This window comes from Vombatus ursinus, unplaced genomic scaffold (genome assembly GCF_900497805.2).
Source record: "Vombatus ursinus unplaced genomic scaffold, bare-nosed wombat genome assembly UNPS02014809.1, whole genome shotgun sequence".
NCBI lineage: Eukaryota > Metazoa > Chordata > Mammalia > Diprotodontia > Vombatidae > Vombatus > Vombatus ursinus.
The window spans coordinates 17,488,685-17,509,016 of NW_020954587.1; the positions used below are offsets into that span (position 1 = coordinate 17,488,685).

At 38.2% G+C, this 20,332-nt stretch overlaps 1 protein-coding gene across 7 annotated transcripts in view; it reads right to left on the reverse strand.

Moving 5' to 3' along the window:
• SETD4 (SET domain containing 4) overlaps positions 1 to 20,332 on the reverse strand; it is a 36,119-nt gene that overhangs the window by 6,839 nt on the left and 8,948 nt on the right. For 6 of the 7 annotated variants that reach the window (XM_027875634.1, XM_027875633.1, XM_027875635.1 and 3 more), the window contains exons 4-8: positions 17,175 to 17,212; positions 13,029 to 13,117; positions 10,684 to 11,113; positions 3,116 to 3,290; positions 971 to 1,052 (exon numbers count right to left, since the gene is read on the reverse strand). In XM_027875634.1, coding sequence (XP_027731435.1) covers positions 971 to 1,052; positions 3,116 to 3,290; positions 10,684 to 11,113; positions 13,029 to 13,117; positions 17,175 to 17,212 — 814 coding nt within the window. Of the gene's footprint in view, positions 1 to 970; positions 1,053 to 3,110; positions 3,291 to 10,683; positions 11,114 to 13,028; positions 13,118 to 17,174; positions 17,213 to 20,332 lie in introns of all 7 variants that reach the window. The other variant, XM_027875636.1, reaches the window with a different exon arrangement.

The window sequence follows — 20,332 nt, forward strand, 5'->3', positions numbered from 1 at the left end:
CATTTGAATTTTTCCTGTTTGGAAAGTTAAGAAAACTCTTGAGCATGATTACAAATCTCATTCAGGAGACTCTCCTAAGATTTGAGGCTTGCTGCAATCAGGACAACGTCATTCACAAATAGCAGCATCTAAGGAACATCATCACTTATAGGAAACCCCTTGACTTGGGCACTGTGATGATTCTCCTCTATGACAATGGCAAAACCTTTGGTGTGCCTCACTTATCTATATTTCATCTTTCAAGAAATCTTATATAATTTCTAACTTTCAATGAATCTTGTGTAGTTACTTCCTTAATTATGTTTTGTATATTTTATTTTAACAAATATTCAGACCAGCTTCATGTTAAGAGGTAGAAGCTTAAGAGTAAATAAGGTAGGGAGAAGTGGGAAGAAACCCACTCAGAATAGGGCACTGGCCACAGATTATCCATGAAGCAAAATTTATCTGCAGTGGGTTTCAAGACAGCTATTTTATTTACCATATCATCGAATCAACTTTGGAGTATATTCCTTAACCTTTTTTCTATGTCCACAAATTAACAGGCTTCAAACATGAGTACCTACATATGGCCTGATGAGATTACAGTACATCTAAAGAAACTCAAATCAACCACCAAATAAGTTGCTGCTGCTTTTATTTTGTCCTAAAGGACTCCACTGCTACCATATTTTCATAAAGACACTTACACTACATCAAAGAAATACCACTCAGCATCTGCCTCCTTATATGGTCATTTAATTCATTCTGTGTGCAAGTACATCTGGTCTCTTCAAGTAAATCCTAAGCTCTTAGAAGCCAGGGACTGTGTTTTATGTGTCTATCCACAGAAGTCCCTAGCACTGTACCCTGTTTTATATTCAATAAATATTTTTTGATTAATCAAGTCAGCCTTGAAGAAAACTGTTTACTCTAAGGTTTGCTATGAAAGCTTTCTGAAATGAAAATTTCATTAAAGAGGGATACTTACTCTGAAAAGCCATGCTCCTTTAAAAGGGAAATCTTCTTATTCATCTGTGTGTCCACTGAAGGAAGGTGATCAATAAGGTTATCTGTGTTTTTAAAGATAAGATTCATTAAAAAAAAAAAATTTCACATATTTGAGGCATCATTAAGAAGATAGCTGCAGTTTAATTAGAGTATTATCATTTGTGTTACATAACAATGAAGATGATAGAAGCTAAGAGTTTTAGATTCAAAAACAGAATCTGTTTCTCTTGCCCAATTCAGGAAAATCATTCACCATCTACAAGTCACAATAACATCATGGCAGCAGGACACAGTAATGGTGGTGGTATTAGTAGTAGTATTCATGAAAAGAGTTTTAGAAAAAGCATTAATAATAATACTAATAATAGATAACATTTATAAAGTGATTTAAGATTTGTAAAGTACTTTATATAAATGATCACATTTCATATTTGACATTTCATGATAGCTCTGTAATATTGTATTATTATTCCTTTTTGTAAAAAAAATCCTCATCTGTAAAATGAGGAAAGAGACACTCAAGCAGGCTATGTGACTTAGAGCTAGTAAAGTTTTAGAGAGATTTGAACACTGGTCTCACCTGACTCCAAGTCCAGGGTCCCTTCCAATATACTCACTACCTGCTGGTTTATTATATCCAGCTTTAATTCTTACTTCCAATATGCAAACCAACCAAAAGGATTAGGTAATAAGATTTTTTGGTTTTTTTATCATAGCTATCATACAATTTATAAATGCTGAAACTATAAAAGCAATTCAAATTAAAACAACTTTAATCCAATAGTTTAAACTATAATATGTTTTCTATTTCCCCCTACTTATCCAATGACTCTTGTTAATCGCACAGACTAATGCAAAAAATCACTTATGTAGCAGTACAGAGTCCTGAATTTTAGCCCTAACTCTACCATTAAATCATTAGGTGGCTTTGTGGCCTACCTCTCTGTGCCTCAGTTTCCTCAACAGTAAAATAAAGGAGTCAGAATAGAAAAACTCTAGCTCTTAAAATTCTTTAATAATATTACATAATATGTCACGAATATGAAATATCTGAGCCAGTCACAAAGCTAGCTTGTTATAAGGCTGAAAAATTATTATTTTAGTCATTTTTAATTTAAATGAGCAGGTAAATATTCTAAGAGCTAAAGCAGCATCTTTGTTATATTAAGGATTTCTAAAATCTCCTTTAAAATCCATATCCTTCAGAATCATCAAACCTGTTTTATCCAATATTTGTAGACTAAATATCAATTCATTACCCATCATCACCTGAAGCCATAGAAAAGGAAGAGTTTTAATACTGACCAAAAAACAGCTTCTATGGCTTCAGGCCAGGAATATCAATCCTCTGTTATTGAATGAAAAAATACCTCTTGGAATTTCGTTCAATCTAAAGCAGTTAATGTCTGACTAGATGTCCAGGTTATAATAAAACAAAATATACCATACTGATGAAAATAGCAATTTTGGAGAACATAATGAAAAATACACATTTTCTCTCTCTAGACTGTAAGCTGTGTTATACACTTTTTTTTTTTTGGTAATTTCCATAGTAACCAATCCAGTGTCTTATACAAAGCAGATGCTCAGTAAATACTTATCACTGAATAAATCCCTATCTAATTCTGCTCAATTGAACATGATTTGGGTACAATAATTTCCACACTTTCCTCTCTATTCAATTCAGTATACATTTCCTGAACACCTACTACAAACAAGAAATAGTGGTAGGCACTAATGGAGAAACAAAAATGAGTAAGACACAGTTCCTGCCCTCAAGAAGCTTATAATCTATTAGCAAGAAATAAAAAGGTACACAAATACACAAAGCAGTGTGAAAGTGCACAAGTGGTACAAAGAAGTATGAGAGTTAACATTATTTTTATCTATCTCACTGTGCTATGCTTCTTTCTATCAACAGCAGCCTTCCTCTGATCAGCTTCCCCACAGAATCCCAGTTTTCTTTCATTAAAAATTTAAGCTGCAAACTCAAGTCAAAGAACTGACTAAACAGGTCTACAGAGAAGACAATAAATCACAAACACATTCTCCTTATTAAAGATTATATAAAAATGCCTTTAAGAATTCACTCACATCATGTGCACAGGAAAAAACTTTACCTGACCTATTGATATATAAACAGCACTATGTGGATTATTGATGGCAACAAATCCATATTCCAAAAGCAGTCGGTGGTTATCATGAGGGCCATAACAGATGAACAGTTCTTCATATTTTTTGCAATGTGAAGCAGTCCTAATTTCATAACAATGAGTTTCCTCATTAAACGCTGCTTTTACCTACAAAGGAAAAACAGATTAAAATCACACTTAACAGACATGATTAATTCCAAGGTGGCTAAGTGGTTAAATTATATCAACTGACAGGCATTTATTAAGCACCTACTATGTGCTAAGTACTAATAATAAGGTAAAGGTGAAAAGGACTAAAGTCCCCCTGCCTCTGAGGAGCTAATAATCTAGTGAATGTGGTGGTAGCTATGTAGTGCAATGGAGGGAGGGCTGGATTTGAAGTCCGGAAGACTTCAGGAAGACCTGAAAACATATAGGTTAAAATGTCTATTACAGGCAGTCTGTAATATAGGACTTGAGGTGGGAAAAAGACTAGGGCTGGATATAGAGATTTGAGAGTAATCACAGAGATTATTAAACCCATGTCAGGGAAAGAGAGACAGAGACAATGAGAGAGAGAGACAGAGAGAGACAGAGAGAAAGAGAGAAAGAGAATGTAAGAGTGCATGTATATATGTTTAGAAGGAAGAAGTTAGGGACAGAATACATACCAATGATAAAGCAAAGTGGCTAAGAAGTGGTCAGATAGCTGGGAGGAGAACCAAGAGAAATCAGTATTATGAAATCTACAAAATCTAGATTACCCAGATATGAACAGTTTTTTTTTAAGAATTGCAAACTATAAATGTCCACATAAGAACATAGATTCATCTCAAATCAATTTTCAATTTTCCATGCAGATTGAAAAAAAAGGAACAGTCAACATAGGTAAAGATTATACATTGTTGGTGTAGCTATGAGGTAGCCCAACCATTCTGGATATCACTTGGGAATCATGCAAGAAAAGAGACTAAACTCCTTATATATACCCTTTGAACCAATGGTTTCACTACAGTTCCAGATCTCTCCAAAGAAGTCAAAGACAGAAATAAAGGCCCAATTCATACTGAAATTTCACCACAGAATTCCTAGAACTGGAAATAAAATGGGTCCCCAACAACTGAAGAATGGCTGAAAAAATTGTGATACATGAGCATAATAGAATATTACTGTGTTCATTCGACAAATATGAACAAACCAGATTAACACAGAAAAATTGGTGTGCATTGATGCAGGGCAAAATTTGCAATTAAACAATACTCATGACTACAGTAATACATATATGAAAGATCACCAAAAGGAAGTCAAACTCTGAATAACTGAAAAAGCAATGGTCTCAGAGAACAGACAACAAAACCTACCTGTCTCCCTCCATTTCACAGAGACAGGGGATTGCTAGGATTGAGTATCATATATACTGTCATAGAATTTCATAGCACTGGATGATTTTGCTTGGTTATTTTTCTTTGTCACAAAGGAAGACTTGATTTAGAGGTCTAGGGAAACCGAAACGATTCTGATGTAAAGACAAAAGTTACCAACAAAACATTTGGGGGGGGCTTTTGGGGAGCTTTTTGGTTTGTTTGTTAAGACAGAATTAGACTCATAGATCTGATTTTGTTTTTTAACCCTAAATACACAGCTATAATAAGAACACTGGTAGATGTAATTTCTTAGGTACTGAAAAAAATGAAGAAAAAGTTCTATTTCTTGCTTCAACGTCTAGTTATAAGGTTTAAAAACAACTACAGATTTTGGGCAAATGTTCATAGCTTATAGGTAGCAAATATGAAGAAATATACTGAGAAGAAGAAAAAAAAACCTTCTTCTATAGACTAAGAAGTGGGTATGAATAGGGGAATTTTCCTTAAGTGAAAAGAATATTATGCCTAGCAATAGATTCCCAGGCCAGAAAGGAAACTAAGGAATATATCTAAGAGTTCGTTTTAAGAACACTTCAGGCCTAAAGCACGGACAAGAAATTTGGACCTTAGGTTCACAGTCGAACCTAATTGAAGGGCAGCACAATCTTGGTTTGCTCCATCCCAAGGATGGAACATAAAGGCACCACCAACTTAAGTAAAAATGAAATACACTTTAACGACTGCAAAGTCACAAAGTATTTTATTCAGCCTCTACTATGTTCACAGCATCTTTCTGTATTGCTCTTCTCTAGAAGACATTTGACATCTTCAACAGTTGTACTGACAATCTTAACTCTCCTCTATTTAAGGTTATTATGTTCTTCCAAAACTGCATTGAGAAGACCCATTCATGAGTTATTCTATTGGTAATGACAGAATTTCAAAGCTCAGAGGCATCTAAGAAATTATTTGGTCTAACCCTCTCATTCTTCAGATGAGAAAACTAAGTCCAAATACACATACATATACATGTATATATAACTATCTAAACTTATTATATTCATTTATTCACCAATGAATATAAATTTATTCACAAATCTGAAGACACAGGAAGCCTATAGCTTCCTCTCTGTAACAGGACTCTTCTGATCATTAAGAGATAGACCCCTTTCACAATGCGGTCTAGGGCTCTGCCTCCCTTTTTCCACTATCTAGCTATTGTACCACTAAAAATCATTTCATGCCCCGCCTCTGTCACAGATCATCAGCTCCTTAGCTGGATACATTAGCATACACATTTGCTTAACCCTGCAGGCTAAGCTGTCCACACTAACCCTTGATTGCTACGGCATTGATGACTATAAAGGGAACAAAACAAGGAGAATTAGCTTATAATTCTGCCTCATGATTAACAAGCTCAATGAACTTGAACAATTAAACTCAATTAACATTTGTCAAGCACTTTCTATGAGCGAAACACTATACTAGATACTAGAGAGACAGATATAAAACAAAATGAAACTGTCCAGAGTACAGTTAAAGATATGGATGGATCAAAAGGAAGAAATTGGGGCTACAGAGATATGGTGGCATCTAATTCAAATTACTCTTCCTAGAGTTTAATGGTTCAAATAAGAGATATAGGATGATAGCACAAGAAGAGAGAAGGGTCAAAGGAAAGTTCTGTTTGTTTTATCAAAGATTATTAGTGTTTAGAATATCTGCTGAAGGGACTGTGATTGGATATCAGATGAATAAACAAGATGGAGGTCTCAGTTGAGGTTAAGTAGTGAATCCAACTGACACAGTCCCATGACCTCCTCTAGCAGCGTACAGCAGTCTAAGCAGAGAGGCAGAAGACAATGGGATAGACAGGCGAGGGGCCACGACCCAGTGAGGAGAGCATGGACAGCAGAAGGACAGGGGGGAAAGGAATTCCAAGGGGCCACTGCCTTGTTAAATGGGTTAACAAAAAGATCCTGTGAAGGAAAAAGGCTGGACTCTAGGTAATAGACCAAAGTCTTCAGAGAGAAGACGAATGCTCAGACAGAGAAAATTCAAAGACATGAATGTCAAAGTTCTAGATCATAGTGATGCTGAGTGAAGTGAGCAGAACCAGAACATTACACAGTAACAGCAACAGTGTGCAATGACCAACTTTGATAGACTTAGTTCTTCTGAGCAATGCAATGATCTAAGACAATTCCAAAAGACCCATGATGGAAAATGCCAACCACATCCAGAGAAAGAACTATGGAGTCTGAATGTAGACTGAAACATACTATTTTCTTTTTTTTGTATTTTTTTTCTTTTTTGTGTATTTTCCCTTTTGTTCTGATTCTTCTTTCACAACATGACTAATGCGGAAATATATTTAATATAATTATATATGTATGCAGGTCATCTTGGGGAGGGGAAAAATTTAGAACTCAAAATCTTATAAAAGTGAATGTTGAAAACAAAAAATTAATTAATTAAAAAAAAAAAGTTCTAGATCATGGAGAGTGGGGTGATAGTGAAGTTAAAGGTACAACCATCAACGTGGGTAGCAGTAACAGCGTGTAAAAAGAAGTAACAGGAGTTAAGGAAAATATGAAATGGGAAATAAGAATGTTTGAAGGGGCATCAATGTGAATATTGAATTTACCAAGGATGAAAATGGTGGTTGGGGTAGAGAAGACAATTGTGATTAAATACTATACTCATGGAGAATGAAAGAAGACACCTAACTTATCTGTGCCTTGGTTGCCTCAGGAAAAAATTGTTCTATTTGCCTCTTTGTTAGTTACGTGGACCAAATAAGATCACATGTAGAAAAAACATGCTGGAAAGCATGCAATACTATAGTAGTATAAGGAGGCATCATCATTAGCTGCACACTGGTAGACTACCAAATGAAGGAGATGAGATTATCATCCATTAATGTATTACATAACAAAATGTCTTCTTTAAAACATTTTCACTCTAAGCAGCCCTTTTCAAGATACCTGATTACCACTGAATTGTAGATGTTGTTCAGAACAGAGGTAGCTAGGTGGTACAGTAGATAGAGCAAGGGACCTGGAGTCAGGAATGTCAAATCCAGTCTCAAACACTTACTAGCTGTATGACCCTGAGCAAGTCACTTAACCTGTCTGCCTTAATTTCCTCATCTGTAAAATGGGAGATAATAACAGCACCTACCTCCCAAGGTTGTTGTGAGGATCAAATGATATAATATTCACAATATTTGTAAAGCATTCTGCAAACTTTAAAGCGCTACTGAATGCTAGCTAGCTAGGAATAGTAAATGAAGAAGAGAATTTCAAAGATTCATGAAGGCTAAGGATTGGCAAGAACCCAGATACTCATAATACCCAACCTAATTCTGCTGCCTTTAGGAGGGCAATAAGGGATGGAATTATATATTTGATGGAACCCCATCAACCCCCAGCCCCGATATTCTAACTTCCTTATGGGTCTCAGGCACGTCCTGATTTAATCACACAATCTGGCTTTAACCACACCACAGGCCTCACTGAATAGTAGGCCCACTGCCCCTCCCTCCCCTCCCCACCCCAGACTCAATGTCCTAACTTCCTCACATATGCCTCACTGCTCACTAGAACAAAAAGTGTGTCCATGAACTCACATTTCTCACAGAAACAGCAGCTGTGTCCACGTTATGGGATCCTAGCCACTGCCTCTATACCCATTCTTCATATTTCCCACAGAAACAACAGGTGTCCATGCACTCAACCACAACCACATCCATCTAATCTCAGACAGGACCACAATAGCCAGCCAATCAGAAAGCAGCACCACCAGGATGCCTGAGCAGGATGTGGGCCCCAAAACAATAGAAAGGACTTTCCCTAAGTAGGCACCTGCACAGTAATAGTAAAGAACTGATCTACAATAAACTTATTACACAGAGAGTTTTATTACAATATCACTACAACACATACCTGCTTCCCCAGTCGTGGATTTTTCTGTATGCATTGTGGATAATTGCACACAGTTTCATTGAGTCTGGGACCCCTCCCTATTACCTAATTCTTTAACAAACCCCTCTCCATTACCTAATTCCTTAACAAATCCCTCCTGCCTTTTTAATATTAATAATTTCTGTTGCGTAATCACCATCATTACACTATAAAACTGTCTGTCTTGTCTTACTAAGCAGCTGGTTCCTCTTGGAATCCAGCCCGTTGGAGGTATAATTCCCAATAAATGCCTATACTTGGATCAGACGCAGTCTGACTCTGAATTCTTTGAGATGGCCCCCCCCACACCAGGAGATCACAATACATTTATATAACACTTTAATGTTTACAAAACCCTTTCCTCACAACAACTCAAGTATAAGTTATCCCCATTTACAGATGAGCAAAGCATGTATCTAAAACCAAGTCTTTAGACTCTAAATCTAGTATTCCTTCCAGAATACTACAATGGGGAAATTATACAGGTCAAAACAGTCATTCTCTTTTCTACCCACTCTCCACCTTAATATTGGTACTTTTACTGACCACTTTATTTAAAAGACCAAGGAATCTTTTCTATGAGTACCAACCTCAAAAGGTTGTAAGGAGAATACCTTATCAATCGCAAAGCACCTTGTAGTTATAACAAAATCTGAACAGCAACATAAAGCAGCTCTATTCAGCACAATCAGGTCTGTCCACTAACTACCGTAACTACAGGTAACCTGATCTCATGAACTATGTCCACGGATCAAACCACAAAGTAGTTATTTATACCTAAGTGGTCACTGATCTAATGAAATTCCTTTCCTCCTAAAGACTAGCTGTGATATGCAGCACGCGTAAGGAACCAGAGTTTCAATGGGGGAATCCAGGGAAAGGGAAGAATGATGAAAGAATTATTTTGGAACATGGAAGAGTGATGAGCAATACCAGATTGCTGCAAGTGGGGACTCTGAGCAGCATGAGGCACTTGGACCACAATGAGAGAGGCATGTGGGAGGAAAGGAGCTTTTTAGAAAGAGAGAAAATGGGGCAGCTAGGTGGCACAGTGGATAGAGTGCTTGCCTTGGAGTCAGGATGACCCGAGCTCAAATCCGACCTCAGACACTTGATACTTACTAGCTGTGTGACCCTGGGCAAGTCACTTAACCCCAATTGCCTCACCAAAAAGCAAAAAAAAAAAAAAAAAAAAAAAAAAAGAGAGAGAAAACAATTTTGCTGGCACCAGGTTGCTCTTACATACACACAGTTCTAAGCATTATCCAGGACTCTTCCTTCCCCCACATATCCAATCAATCACCAAAGCTTACAGTTTCTACCTCTACAATTCATCTCATCTCCACCCCCTTCTTTCCAGCATCCCTGCTCATCCTATGTCCGGGCCTCATTGACTCTCATCTTGACTATTACAACAATCTCCAAAATGGTCTCTCTGCCCCAAGTCTTTCTCTGGTCCTCACTCCAGTCTATCTGAGAAACTGCCAACAAAGTAATTTTCCTTCAAAGCAGGTCTGACATGCCTCCCCTACTCAATTACCTCTAGAGACCCCCTGTGGCCTCTAGAAAAAATACAAACCCTTATGTTTAGCTTGTAAAGCCCTCTACAATCTTACCACACTCTACCTTTCCAGTCTCATCAGATGTTATTCTCTGGCTATTCCTCACACTCTCCTACGTGTCTGGAATATGTTTTCCTCCTTATCCTTCACCCTCAGGGCCCCATTCTTTCTTAAAGACAAAGATTAAGCATCATCTCCTGAAAGAAGCCTTTCCTGAGAAACTCAACTAGTTTAAGTTCACTCTCTCAAACTACCTTGTAGGTAACTATTTTGTATATATTTGTATTTATTTTATCTATATATTGCATGGATGTGTATATATATGTATATACACACACACGTCTATATGTGTATACATACATGTGTATGCATGTGTGCATACAGAGACACCAAGCACATATAAATATATGTATATGTACATGCATTATATGTATGTATGTATGTATGTATATACACTTAGATGTGTTTGATATCTCCCTCACTTGAATGTAAGTTCATTGTAAGTAGGGATTGTTTCAATCTTTGTACTCCCAATGCTTAGCACACAGCCTGGCACATAGTAGGCACTTAACAAATTTGTGTTGATTGATTTTTGATTCCACCTGCTACACAAAGTCAAATTCTATATGTATGTTGGTCTTCCTCCTAAAAAGCAAAATACATTTCTTACCTGAACTCCTGGGCTGTGATTCAACAGATCTAAATACGGAGCTAAAGCATATACATCTGGCTCTGCCGAAAGACATTCCTTCCGTGCGTGTTTCATGTACACTGTTCTGGTGTTAATGGTACACCAAGCCCAAAGAAAAGCATTATAATGAAAAACGTGTTCCACAGGCTCAGTAAATAAAGATTGGAGAGAAGAAAAGAACCCTCTGGAAGAATCGAACAACTCCTGAACGTGAGTCCTCTGCTCTTGGGCTTCCGTTTTTAAAGGGTTAGGTAAAAGCCTCACCACCTGTGGGTCTAAGCAGACAAGACAAGTATAGGTCTCTGGTAAAACGTCCAGGTAGGGTTTCCAGGGAGACTTGTTTCCTGCATGTTTTTCTGAAATCAAAAAGGCACACAGGGCCAACAAGGGAGATATAGGAGGTGTCCACCTATTTAAAAGTAGAGATTTTGAAAAATTAGTTAGTTTTTCTATAAAATGTGAAATAGGCTAATGCTCTAATTTTAATATGTTCTTTCATAATCTGCTACCACCTAGAAACTATTTCCCTTCACTTGAAGTGACATAGAATGGGCCACCTGGTAGTATGTATTCATACTATGGCATCAGTCAAAGGTCATGAGGACGTATCAGGATCTGGTTCATTTTACAAGGCCCTCTTCTCATCAGGGACTCAATAAGGTTAGACTTTTTACATTCCTCCACGGGAAAACAAAACTTGTAATTCCTAAAAACTTTCTCTTAAGTAAGGCACTTAGAAGGAGTATACATAGACAGAGGGCACACATGTGACTTGAATACGACGGGATGATTATCTAAAAAAATAAAATTAAGGGGTGAGAAAGGAATTTATTAGGAGAAAGGGAAAAGGAAATGTAGAATGGGGTAAATTATCTGATATAGAAGAGGTGCAAAAGTGCTTTTACAGTGGAGGAGAATATAGGGGAGGTAAGTGGGAGCACAAGAATCTTACTCTCATTAGAACTGGTTCAAAGAGAAAATAACATACACATTCAGTTAGGTATAGAAATCTATCTTATCATACAGGAAAGTAGGAGAGGAAGGGGAAAAGGGGGTGGGGGGAGGGGCTGATAGAAGGGAGGGCAGATTAGGGGAGGTAAAAGTCAGAAGCAAAAAGAGAAGGGACAGTTGAAAGGAGAGAGAGAGAGTAGGATAAACAGGAGGGGAAATAGGATGGGGGAACATACATAGGAATCATAACTGTGGAAAAAAATTTTACAGCAAGTTTCCCTGATAAAGACCTCATTTCTCAAATACATAGAAAACTGAGTCAAATTTATAAAAATAAGAGCCATTCCTCAATTGATAAATGGTCAAAGGATACGAACAGGCAATTTTCAGATGAAGTAATCAAAGCTATGTATAGTCATGTGAAAAAGTGCTGTAAATCACTACTGATTAGAGAAATGCAAATTAAAACAACTTTGAGCTACCACCCCACACCTAACAGATTGACTAATATGACAGAAAAGAAAAATGACAAATGTTGGAAGGGATGTGGGAAAATTGAGACACAAATGCATTGTAGGTGACTTTCAAACTATGCCCAAAGGGTTATACCCTTTGACATAGCAATACCAGTATTAGGTCTGTATCTCAAAAGAGATAAAAAGAAAAGAACTTATGTGTCCAAAAATTATCCTTTCTTCTAGGCCAAATAAGTCCAGGTCCTTCATTACTTCAAGGGTGCTTCAAATCTGTCAAAGGCTTCAAGAAACTGTAGAGCTCAATAGCAAATAAAGGACCCTCAAATAATTTCAGCTGGATGTGGAGTCAGAAGAACTGGGTTTGACCTCAGCAAGTCACTCTGGGCAGCAAGGAGGGGCAGTGGATAGAGTGCTGGGCCTGGAGTCAGGTAGACTTGTCTTCCTGAGTTCAAATCTGGCCTCAGACATTTGCTAGCTGTGTGACCCTGGGCAAGTCACATAACCCTTTTGCCTCAGTTGCCTCATCTGTAAAACGAGCTGCAGAAGGAAATAGCAAGCATCTTTGACAAAAAACAAACGACAACAACTGGGGTGGGGGTCATAAAGAGTCAGAAACAACTGAACAACAATAAAGTCACTCTGTAAGCCTCAGTTCCTCATCTGTAAAATGGATTGGATGGGGCTCTATGGACCCTTTCCTCTCTAAATCTAGGATTCTTGGAACAAACTGCCAGGAAACATCAGCTTTTTATAATCACAATTTAATGTTGTCAAGAGCAGTCCAACTTGTCAAATTTTTTAAACTGACAACTATTAAGACTTATTAAGAAAACCAACTATTAAGAATTATTAAAAAAAAACTACTTCCACTATGAGAATGTATGTATTATTACTTACTTAGTAATGTAATCTCCCAAGTAGCTTTTAATTACAGTGTCTGTAGTGAGCAGGCACTTCTCAGGCAATGAAATAATCAGCTCTCCCGGCTTGCAAAAAAAGAAACAAATTTAAACTCTCTTCGAGAAAAATTTACTTGCAAAAGAAAGTCATTCAAACACACAGCCCTATCACTTAAGAGACATCACAGAACCAACATAACTGAGTTAGAAGCCTAGTCTCAAACAGTCATCTATCACTCTATGAGATGTCAAGTTCTGTTTCTCCTGACCTTGATTTTACAGGCTAAGTAACCAGCCCCCAGTGCCACAAGTACACTTTCTTCCCTAAGTATAGAACCTGGATGTGGTAAAGGATTGGCACATATATGGCTCCTTGTATGAAATATATTAGTAACTTTTTTCCAAGGAGAATTCAATTTTACTCAATGTGTTAAGTGCCAAGATATTTTGTAAAATCTTATGCAGATACAAAAATAATTAAGATAATTAAGAAACCATCCTCACCCTCAGGGAAGCTATCATGTTAGTAACAGTTTAGACACAGAAAGTACACAAATCATTAAAGTAACAATTAGGATAGGCCTAAATTAATAAAAAATACAACTTTGCTTTTGACATGAAAGCAAAATTGTATTTTTTATTAATTACAAGCCCAGAAGTAAGGGACTTTAGAGGTTCATTTAATTCAACCTCCTTGCACAGTTCTGTAATCCCACGAGCAGGATGGTGGGCTGCCAGGGCCTGGGCCCCTCAGCTAGCATGGGCTTAGCACAGTCCTGCAGAGGGCAACGGACATGGAGGCCCAGGCAGTAGCTGCCAAACTGGGATGTCATTTGTGGAATGGCTCTGTCTTAGGCAAAAGAAGGGCCAGTGGAGAAAGCTACAACCCCTGGGCCATAGGTAGGGCCCAGTTACCTTCTCAACTAGAAGCTCAGAATTCATGGCTTTGGTGCATGCCCATAAAGGACAATGGCCTTGTCCAGCTAGACAGCGAGGTCTCCATCAGTGTCCTCATAATTTTAGCTTCAAAATGGCTAATGCCTGGATTGTGCCTTACTTCCCCTTAACACCAAGAAACTGAAGTGACTACTAAGAATCAGAATATGAGTACAGGGCGTAGTCTAGGCTGATTTCCTTGAATTTCACCTTGTCCAAACCCTGAACATAGACTCTGAACAGGGCCTTCCCAGATAAGCCCTCCCCGATCCCTGCAATCTCCATGAGGTCTGTTTGAAAGCAGTGAAAGAGTTTGGACTGTTGCTCAATCCCCTCTTTATCAGGTATGCGAAGAAGGAGCCTGTTACCCTGGATCCCTTCCTACATTCAATACAGATCAGATTTTGACTGGAGCCTTCCCTGATCAATAGGAAATGAAAATCTATTTGCTCTGGGTGGAGGGCCTCAGCTCCTCCAGCCTTATTCTCACATTAAAGGGACGGCCCTCTGTAGCCTCAGTCTCAGTATGACTTCTATAATCAGGTGTAGCAGGTCAGAGGGATGCCAGAGGAGCTCTGGTCTCTCGCTCCCCGGAGGCCACATCTTCTTTCTTCCTCATCATCACCAGTTCCTCAGTAGGCATGGACTTAGCAAAGCCCATAGGACTCCAGGAGGGGAATGGACATAGAGGCCAGGATAGCAATATCAAGAAAAATTTACTTGCAAAAGAAAGTCACTCAAATGCACAGCCCTATCATTTAAGAGACATCACAGAACCAACATAACTGAGTTAGAAGCCAAGTCTCAAACAGTCATCTATCACTCTATGAGATAATTCCTGGAGATAATTCCATCCGAGTGAATAGACTTTTCTGAGACCATTACAGGACACAAGGGACATGGCTACTGTCCACTGTGACACTGGGACTCTGACTGCAACTTCCATGATGTCAAGGGTACTTGTACCTTTCCTTCCCCCTCCCCATCCCACCTCCTGCTCCCCTTTTATGTGATATAAGTATCATGAACAGGCTTCTGAGATCATAAAGATGAGGACGACAGAGGCCAGTCTTACCTGTCTCCTCCAGACGCAAGTGACAGAACACCTGCTCACCTCTCACCTTCCCTCCACACATTCACCCCAAAAGCTCTTCCCCCAAACCTCAGCTTGGGGACACTGGCTGGTAACAATTGTCAGGCTCAGGACAGCAACCTGTAGCCTGTAGATTTCAGGACACCAGTGAATAAACAGCTACAGGGACAGAGAAGGGTATCCTTGAGCCCCCTCTATTTACCTCCCTCATCCCACCTCCAAGGGTAACTATTCTCACCTCTTCAAAGGGAATAACAGAACTCTCTGTAAGTTCCTATTATGCCTATCATAGGGAGAGCCCCATTTTGGACCAGGGACCCCAATGCTCTGAAACAGGAAACTGATGCCGTATTATGTTTTCAGATGAAGATGGATGACAGGCAGGGGCCTTTCAGAATCTGATAACAGCAGCCCACCATCACGTGAACACAATGAGAAGACTATTGCTTATTCTGAATATGACAAACAAGATAAAGTATGGAACAGGACTACCCTAAGAAGATACAAGCATCAGTCACCTCTCTGGGGTAAATGAACTCAGGGTGATCTTGGGGACCAGTAAAATAAAGCATTCCTCTCTTAAAAAAACAAAACAACAACAACAACAAAAAACCCAGCCCCTTCATTGAACATATTAGGAAATTAGCTATCTAGAGAAGTCAATTTTTTGTCCAAGGTCATACAAATTGCTAATGGCAGAGACTGGTTTAAACCCAGGTCCTCAGATCCCAGATCCAATATTCATTCCATTTTATCACACTGATTCTCTGTTGCCTAATGTTACTCAGGTGTACAAAAGACCCTGAATGGTTCTGGGGACTGAAATTTAAATTATCAACAATGTAACTAATGAATTGGGCCAAGCAGACCTCCCAACTGACAGCTACTTTGGTAACTGAAGTCCCCACAATCTAAGTGGTGTTTTCAGATTTTCCCAAAGAAATATAAATATGAAAAGAAAAAAATTTTAAGAAGAAAAGTGACTTTGGCACCAGAAAGTGTCAAAATGTCATATGAGTAATCCTTGAGTCATTCTTTGATCTGTCTCCTTTGCACATAAAACTTAACCTATTTACTATAAAATCTCTAAAACACAAAATCATAAAAAAGCACCCATACTTGTGCATGAACACATAAGGTATTTTCAACCATATCCCTCCACATATTTTAGGTCAAACAACCTGTACTCCACAAGGGGTCTATTTTCTTCCCAAGATGCAAAGAATTACATATATTTATTTTATTATAGAATGAAGCTATTATGCCTTCCTGAAGAAACAAAACCACATACTAATACTAGAACATACATTTTTAAGAATTATTGATACATTTTGTTTTTACATCACCTATTTTCATACTGTATCCCTCAAAGCCATCCCTTTAACAAATCATTTTTAAAAGAACAAAAATAGTCCAAAAATAGTTTAAAAGAACAAAAAACACCAATACACCAAAAAAGTCTGACTAATTAAATGCAACGTTCCACACCCATAGTCCCCCATATCAGCAAAAAAAGGGGCTGTTTTCTCATATTTCTTCCCTGTAGCCACCCTTGGTCATTATAACTTCACAGCATTGTGTGAATTGTTTTGTTGTTGTTGTTGTTGTTGCTTTCCATTTACACTGTTATGATGCTATGTAGTTACTGCAGTTTTTATCAGTTCAATTAAGTCTTTTCATGCTTTTCTGGATTCATCACTGATGTTTCTTACAGCAAAATAATATGCCATTATACTTCTCTCCCATGACTTGTTTCTTTCTTTTCTTTTCCTTACTTTAATTCTAAATTTAAACACCAACTAAGATGAGCCTGTCCATATACAAAGTAAAACAGAAAAAGAGGATTATATAAAAAGCTGCAAATCTGTCTCACATACAACTCTTCAAGCAAATTCAACATGTTATTTACACATCTGTTCCCCTTGCTTATGATTCCTACTGACCTTTCTTCTTCATCATACAAACATTAAGTATAACTGTGAGCAAATGAACTAAAAAATATAGGGAAATAATTTGATTTAAACTATAAAACAGAAGAGTAAAATCTATAACTAGTTGTTTCTTCCATCCCCTCCCCCCCCAAAAAATTCAAGGGTGGAGAAAGCCAGTACCAACCTGCAAGGATTTTACAGCCATCAGTCCTCTTCCTGTACCTAAAACAAGAAGGATATTTTTCAAAAATGTTAATATTTAAAATTTATTATTTTAAATATTTAAAAAATTTTCAATATTTAAAAAACATTTTTAAAAAGAAGCTAATTATATTACCCTCTTTTATTGCCTCAAGGTGCAGTACTACCATTCTAAAAGCTAAAATGAAATGCTAAAAGCTAAAAATGATCCACAAAATACTATTTTAAAAGCTTATTAGACTTTTTTAAGCTCATAAAAGGCAGGGACCATGGCTTACCTAATTGTGTACAGGGCTCAGTACCTAACAAATCCTCTTCTTGATACCTTTCTCTTCAGGTTGTGACACTGCTCTCTTCAGGTTCTCTCTAACTTAACTACTCATGTCAAGCAAAGGAGACAGAGAAGGAGTAGTCAGAGAGGGGGAAAGACAACCAGGGAGAGCAGAAAGTAAAGTTAAGCCTTGCTGGAATTTTCCAGAAAAAGTGGTATGACAGAGGCAGTAGTCATAGAGAAGGGGCAAAGAAGGAAGGGGGTAGTAAAACAACAGCTTCTCTTGAAAAGGAGGAGATGGCCAGAAAGTGGACTTCGTTTTGTGTAAGTCAACCAGCAATTAAGCGCCTACTATGTGCCAGGAACTGCGCTAAACACTAAAGATACAAAGGGGAAAAAAAGGATCCCTGCCCTCAAGGAGCTTACAGCCTAACGGAGGAAACAACAAAAACAAGATAAATATAAACATGTGTGTGTGTGTGTGTGTGTGTGTGTGTGTGTGTGTGTGTGTGTATGACAAACTAGAGGCAGTCTCAAAGGGTCTCCAAGTCACTAAGATTAATTACTGAGAAACACTTCTTGCCAAAAAGACGACAAGGTGAACCTTGAAGGAAGCCAAGGAAGCTAGGAAACGGAGATTAGGGAGAAGACAATTCTACACATGGAGACAGCATCAGGGAAGACCTGTGAATGTTATTTATGAATCATAGCCTCAGAGTCGCCAGGAGGAGCATGAGAAGGTAAGTAACTTGTTCATGTTTTCAGTATATCAGAGACCAGGCTTTAATCCAGGGGCCCCTGACTCCAAAACCAATTTTCTATGTGTAACACTTGTTTCAAAAGCCTCTCCTACAGCAGATATAAAAACTTATTATCTCTTTAGAAAAAGAGACAAGATAGGAGTTGTTGTTGACAAGCTGAGTCATCGTTGTCATTCTGAGGTACTCACGCTGATGACATCAGGTAGAGAACATGTGGTTTTGTCCCTGATCTATGAGAGAAACTATGAACAAGACAGAAAGAAGGTGATGAGAAACTTTTTTCTTGTGACCTGTCACCTATTATTTGATGAAGAAACATTATAAAGAGAATTTTATGTGGAGTGAGTCTGGAGTGAGACTATTAAGACTGATGGATTGAGAAAAACTACAGAGAGATTGCTTTACTATCATGGCTACAACCCAAACTTTACAACACTTATTCTTCCATGAGCTCCAGAGGAGCCACCAAAAATACTGGGCAACTTCCTCTTATTCTCTGGAAGACACAGTTTCTGTCCTGCATCTCCATCACTACCTAGATCTTCCATAAGCATTTCAAGCTCAACATGTCTCAACACAGTGGCTCTCACTATGTAACTGGACCATCCTTTTTTTCTGCTCATACATTTCTCCATAGCATCTTTTATACCACTCTTTCAGCTCTAAATTCTAGACTCCATGAAAAATATCATTTGGAGTTTCTGATATCATGCCTTATATAAGCAAGTCCTTGATAAAAAAATATTGACTAAATAGGGCTAAGTACAAAGATATGAGGCACACCACTAGGGCTACAACTGCCCGGATACTTTTCAGACTCAAACAGTCATAATTATACCTAAGTGAATTACTATCCAGCCCACAACGTTTTCATTTTGTCCATATCAGACTTTGTTACATGTCTTCCCTTAAATCAATAGATTCATTTTCTCTAGCGTCCTACAGGAAAAAAAGGGTATAAGGTATAACAAGCATGACTTATTCTTTGTGAAACCAACCTCACTTCAGTTTCTTTGAGTTCACGTTATTTGCTGAAGCAGACAAGATTTGAAGAGTAACAAATATCTGTATAAATCCAAAGAATCCCTAGCCTTTGTGCATTTAAAATTGATGGGCATAATGAGCTAGGCCCCACTCAGGCTGGTCTCTGGGTAGTTTGGGTCTGAAATAACAATGAAATGCATACATAATCCATCTAACAGTTAACAAAAGGAGCTTTTATTTAGCCATAGCACAACAAGGACATTCAGAGCAGAGAAGGGATGTTCATCCAGGACAAAGCACTGATCCAGCTAAGCAGTTTCCTAGGGTTGTAATGATTATAGTCTAAGGTCTGAAGTCTCAGAGAAGAGCTCCATCCCCTCTTATGACTGTTTTGTATACAACTGACCAGAAAGTTATGTCAATGGCCCCAGCCTAATTCTTCTGACAATTAGATCTCAAGGACACAGTTTTAATACCTTTTAAAGAAAAACTAGTCTAATTTGCATCGCATGGAGGGAGGGGGAAGAGGGAGAAGACTTACACAGGGAACTGAGGACAGAGCTCCTACCGCAACACTCAACTATGATTCATGATAAAGGGGGTAATGGGCATTGGCTCCACTCCCAATAAAACTAACTGCAGTTATACAGAATCTATAAACACCCAAGCAACAGAGGCTTTATTTCATCCCATCCAATCCCTGACCAGGTCCAGGGCTTATCTTACCATCTAGTCTGCCACTACCACCTTCAAGCCAGTTCCCAAAGGAGGAGTCCCAGGCACCCTAAGCATGAGCATAACCTAGGCCACAGTCCTCGGCCTTCTCATCTGTCTCTCTACCTCTTAGAATCAGCTTCCATGGATTTAACTATTGTCCCTTTAACATGATTCCCAAGTCTATATAACTGGCCCTCACCTCTTTCCTGAGTGTCTGTCCTGCATCTCCATCACCACCTAGATCTTCCATAGGCATTTCAAGCTCAACATGTCCAAAAGATAACTCATAATCTTTCCCCCTAAACCTACCCTCTTCCCAACTTCCCTCTTTCTATCAAGGGTTCCATAATTCTTCTAGTTACCCAGGTTCTCAACCTAGAAGTCATCCTTAATTCTTCTTTCCAAGCA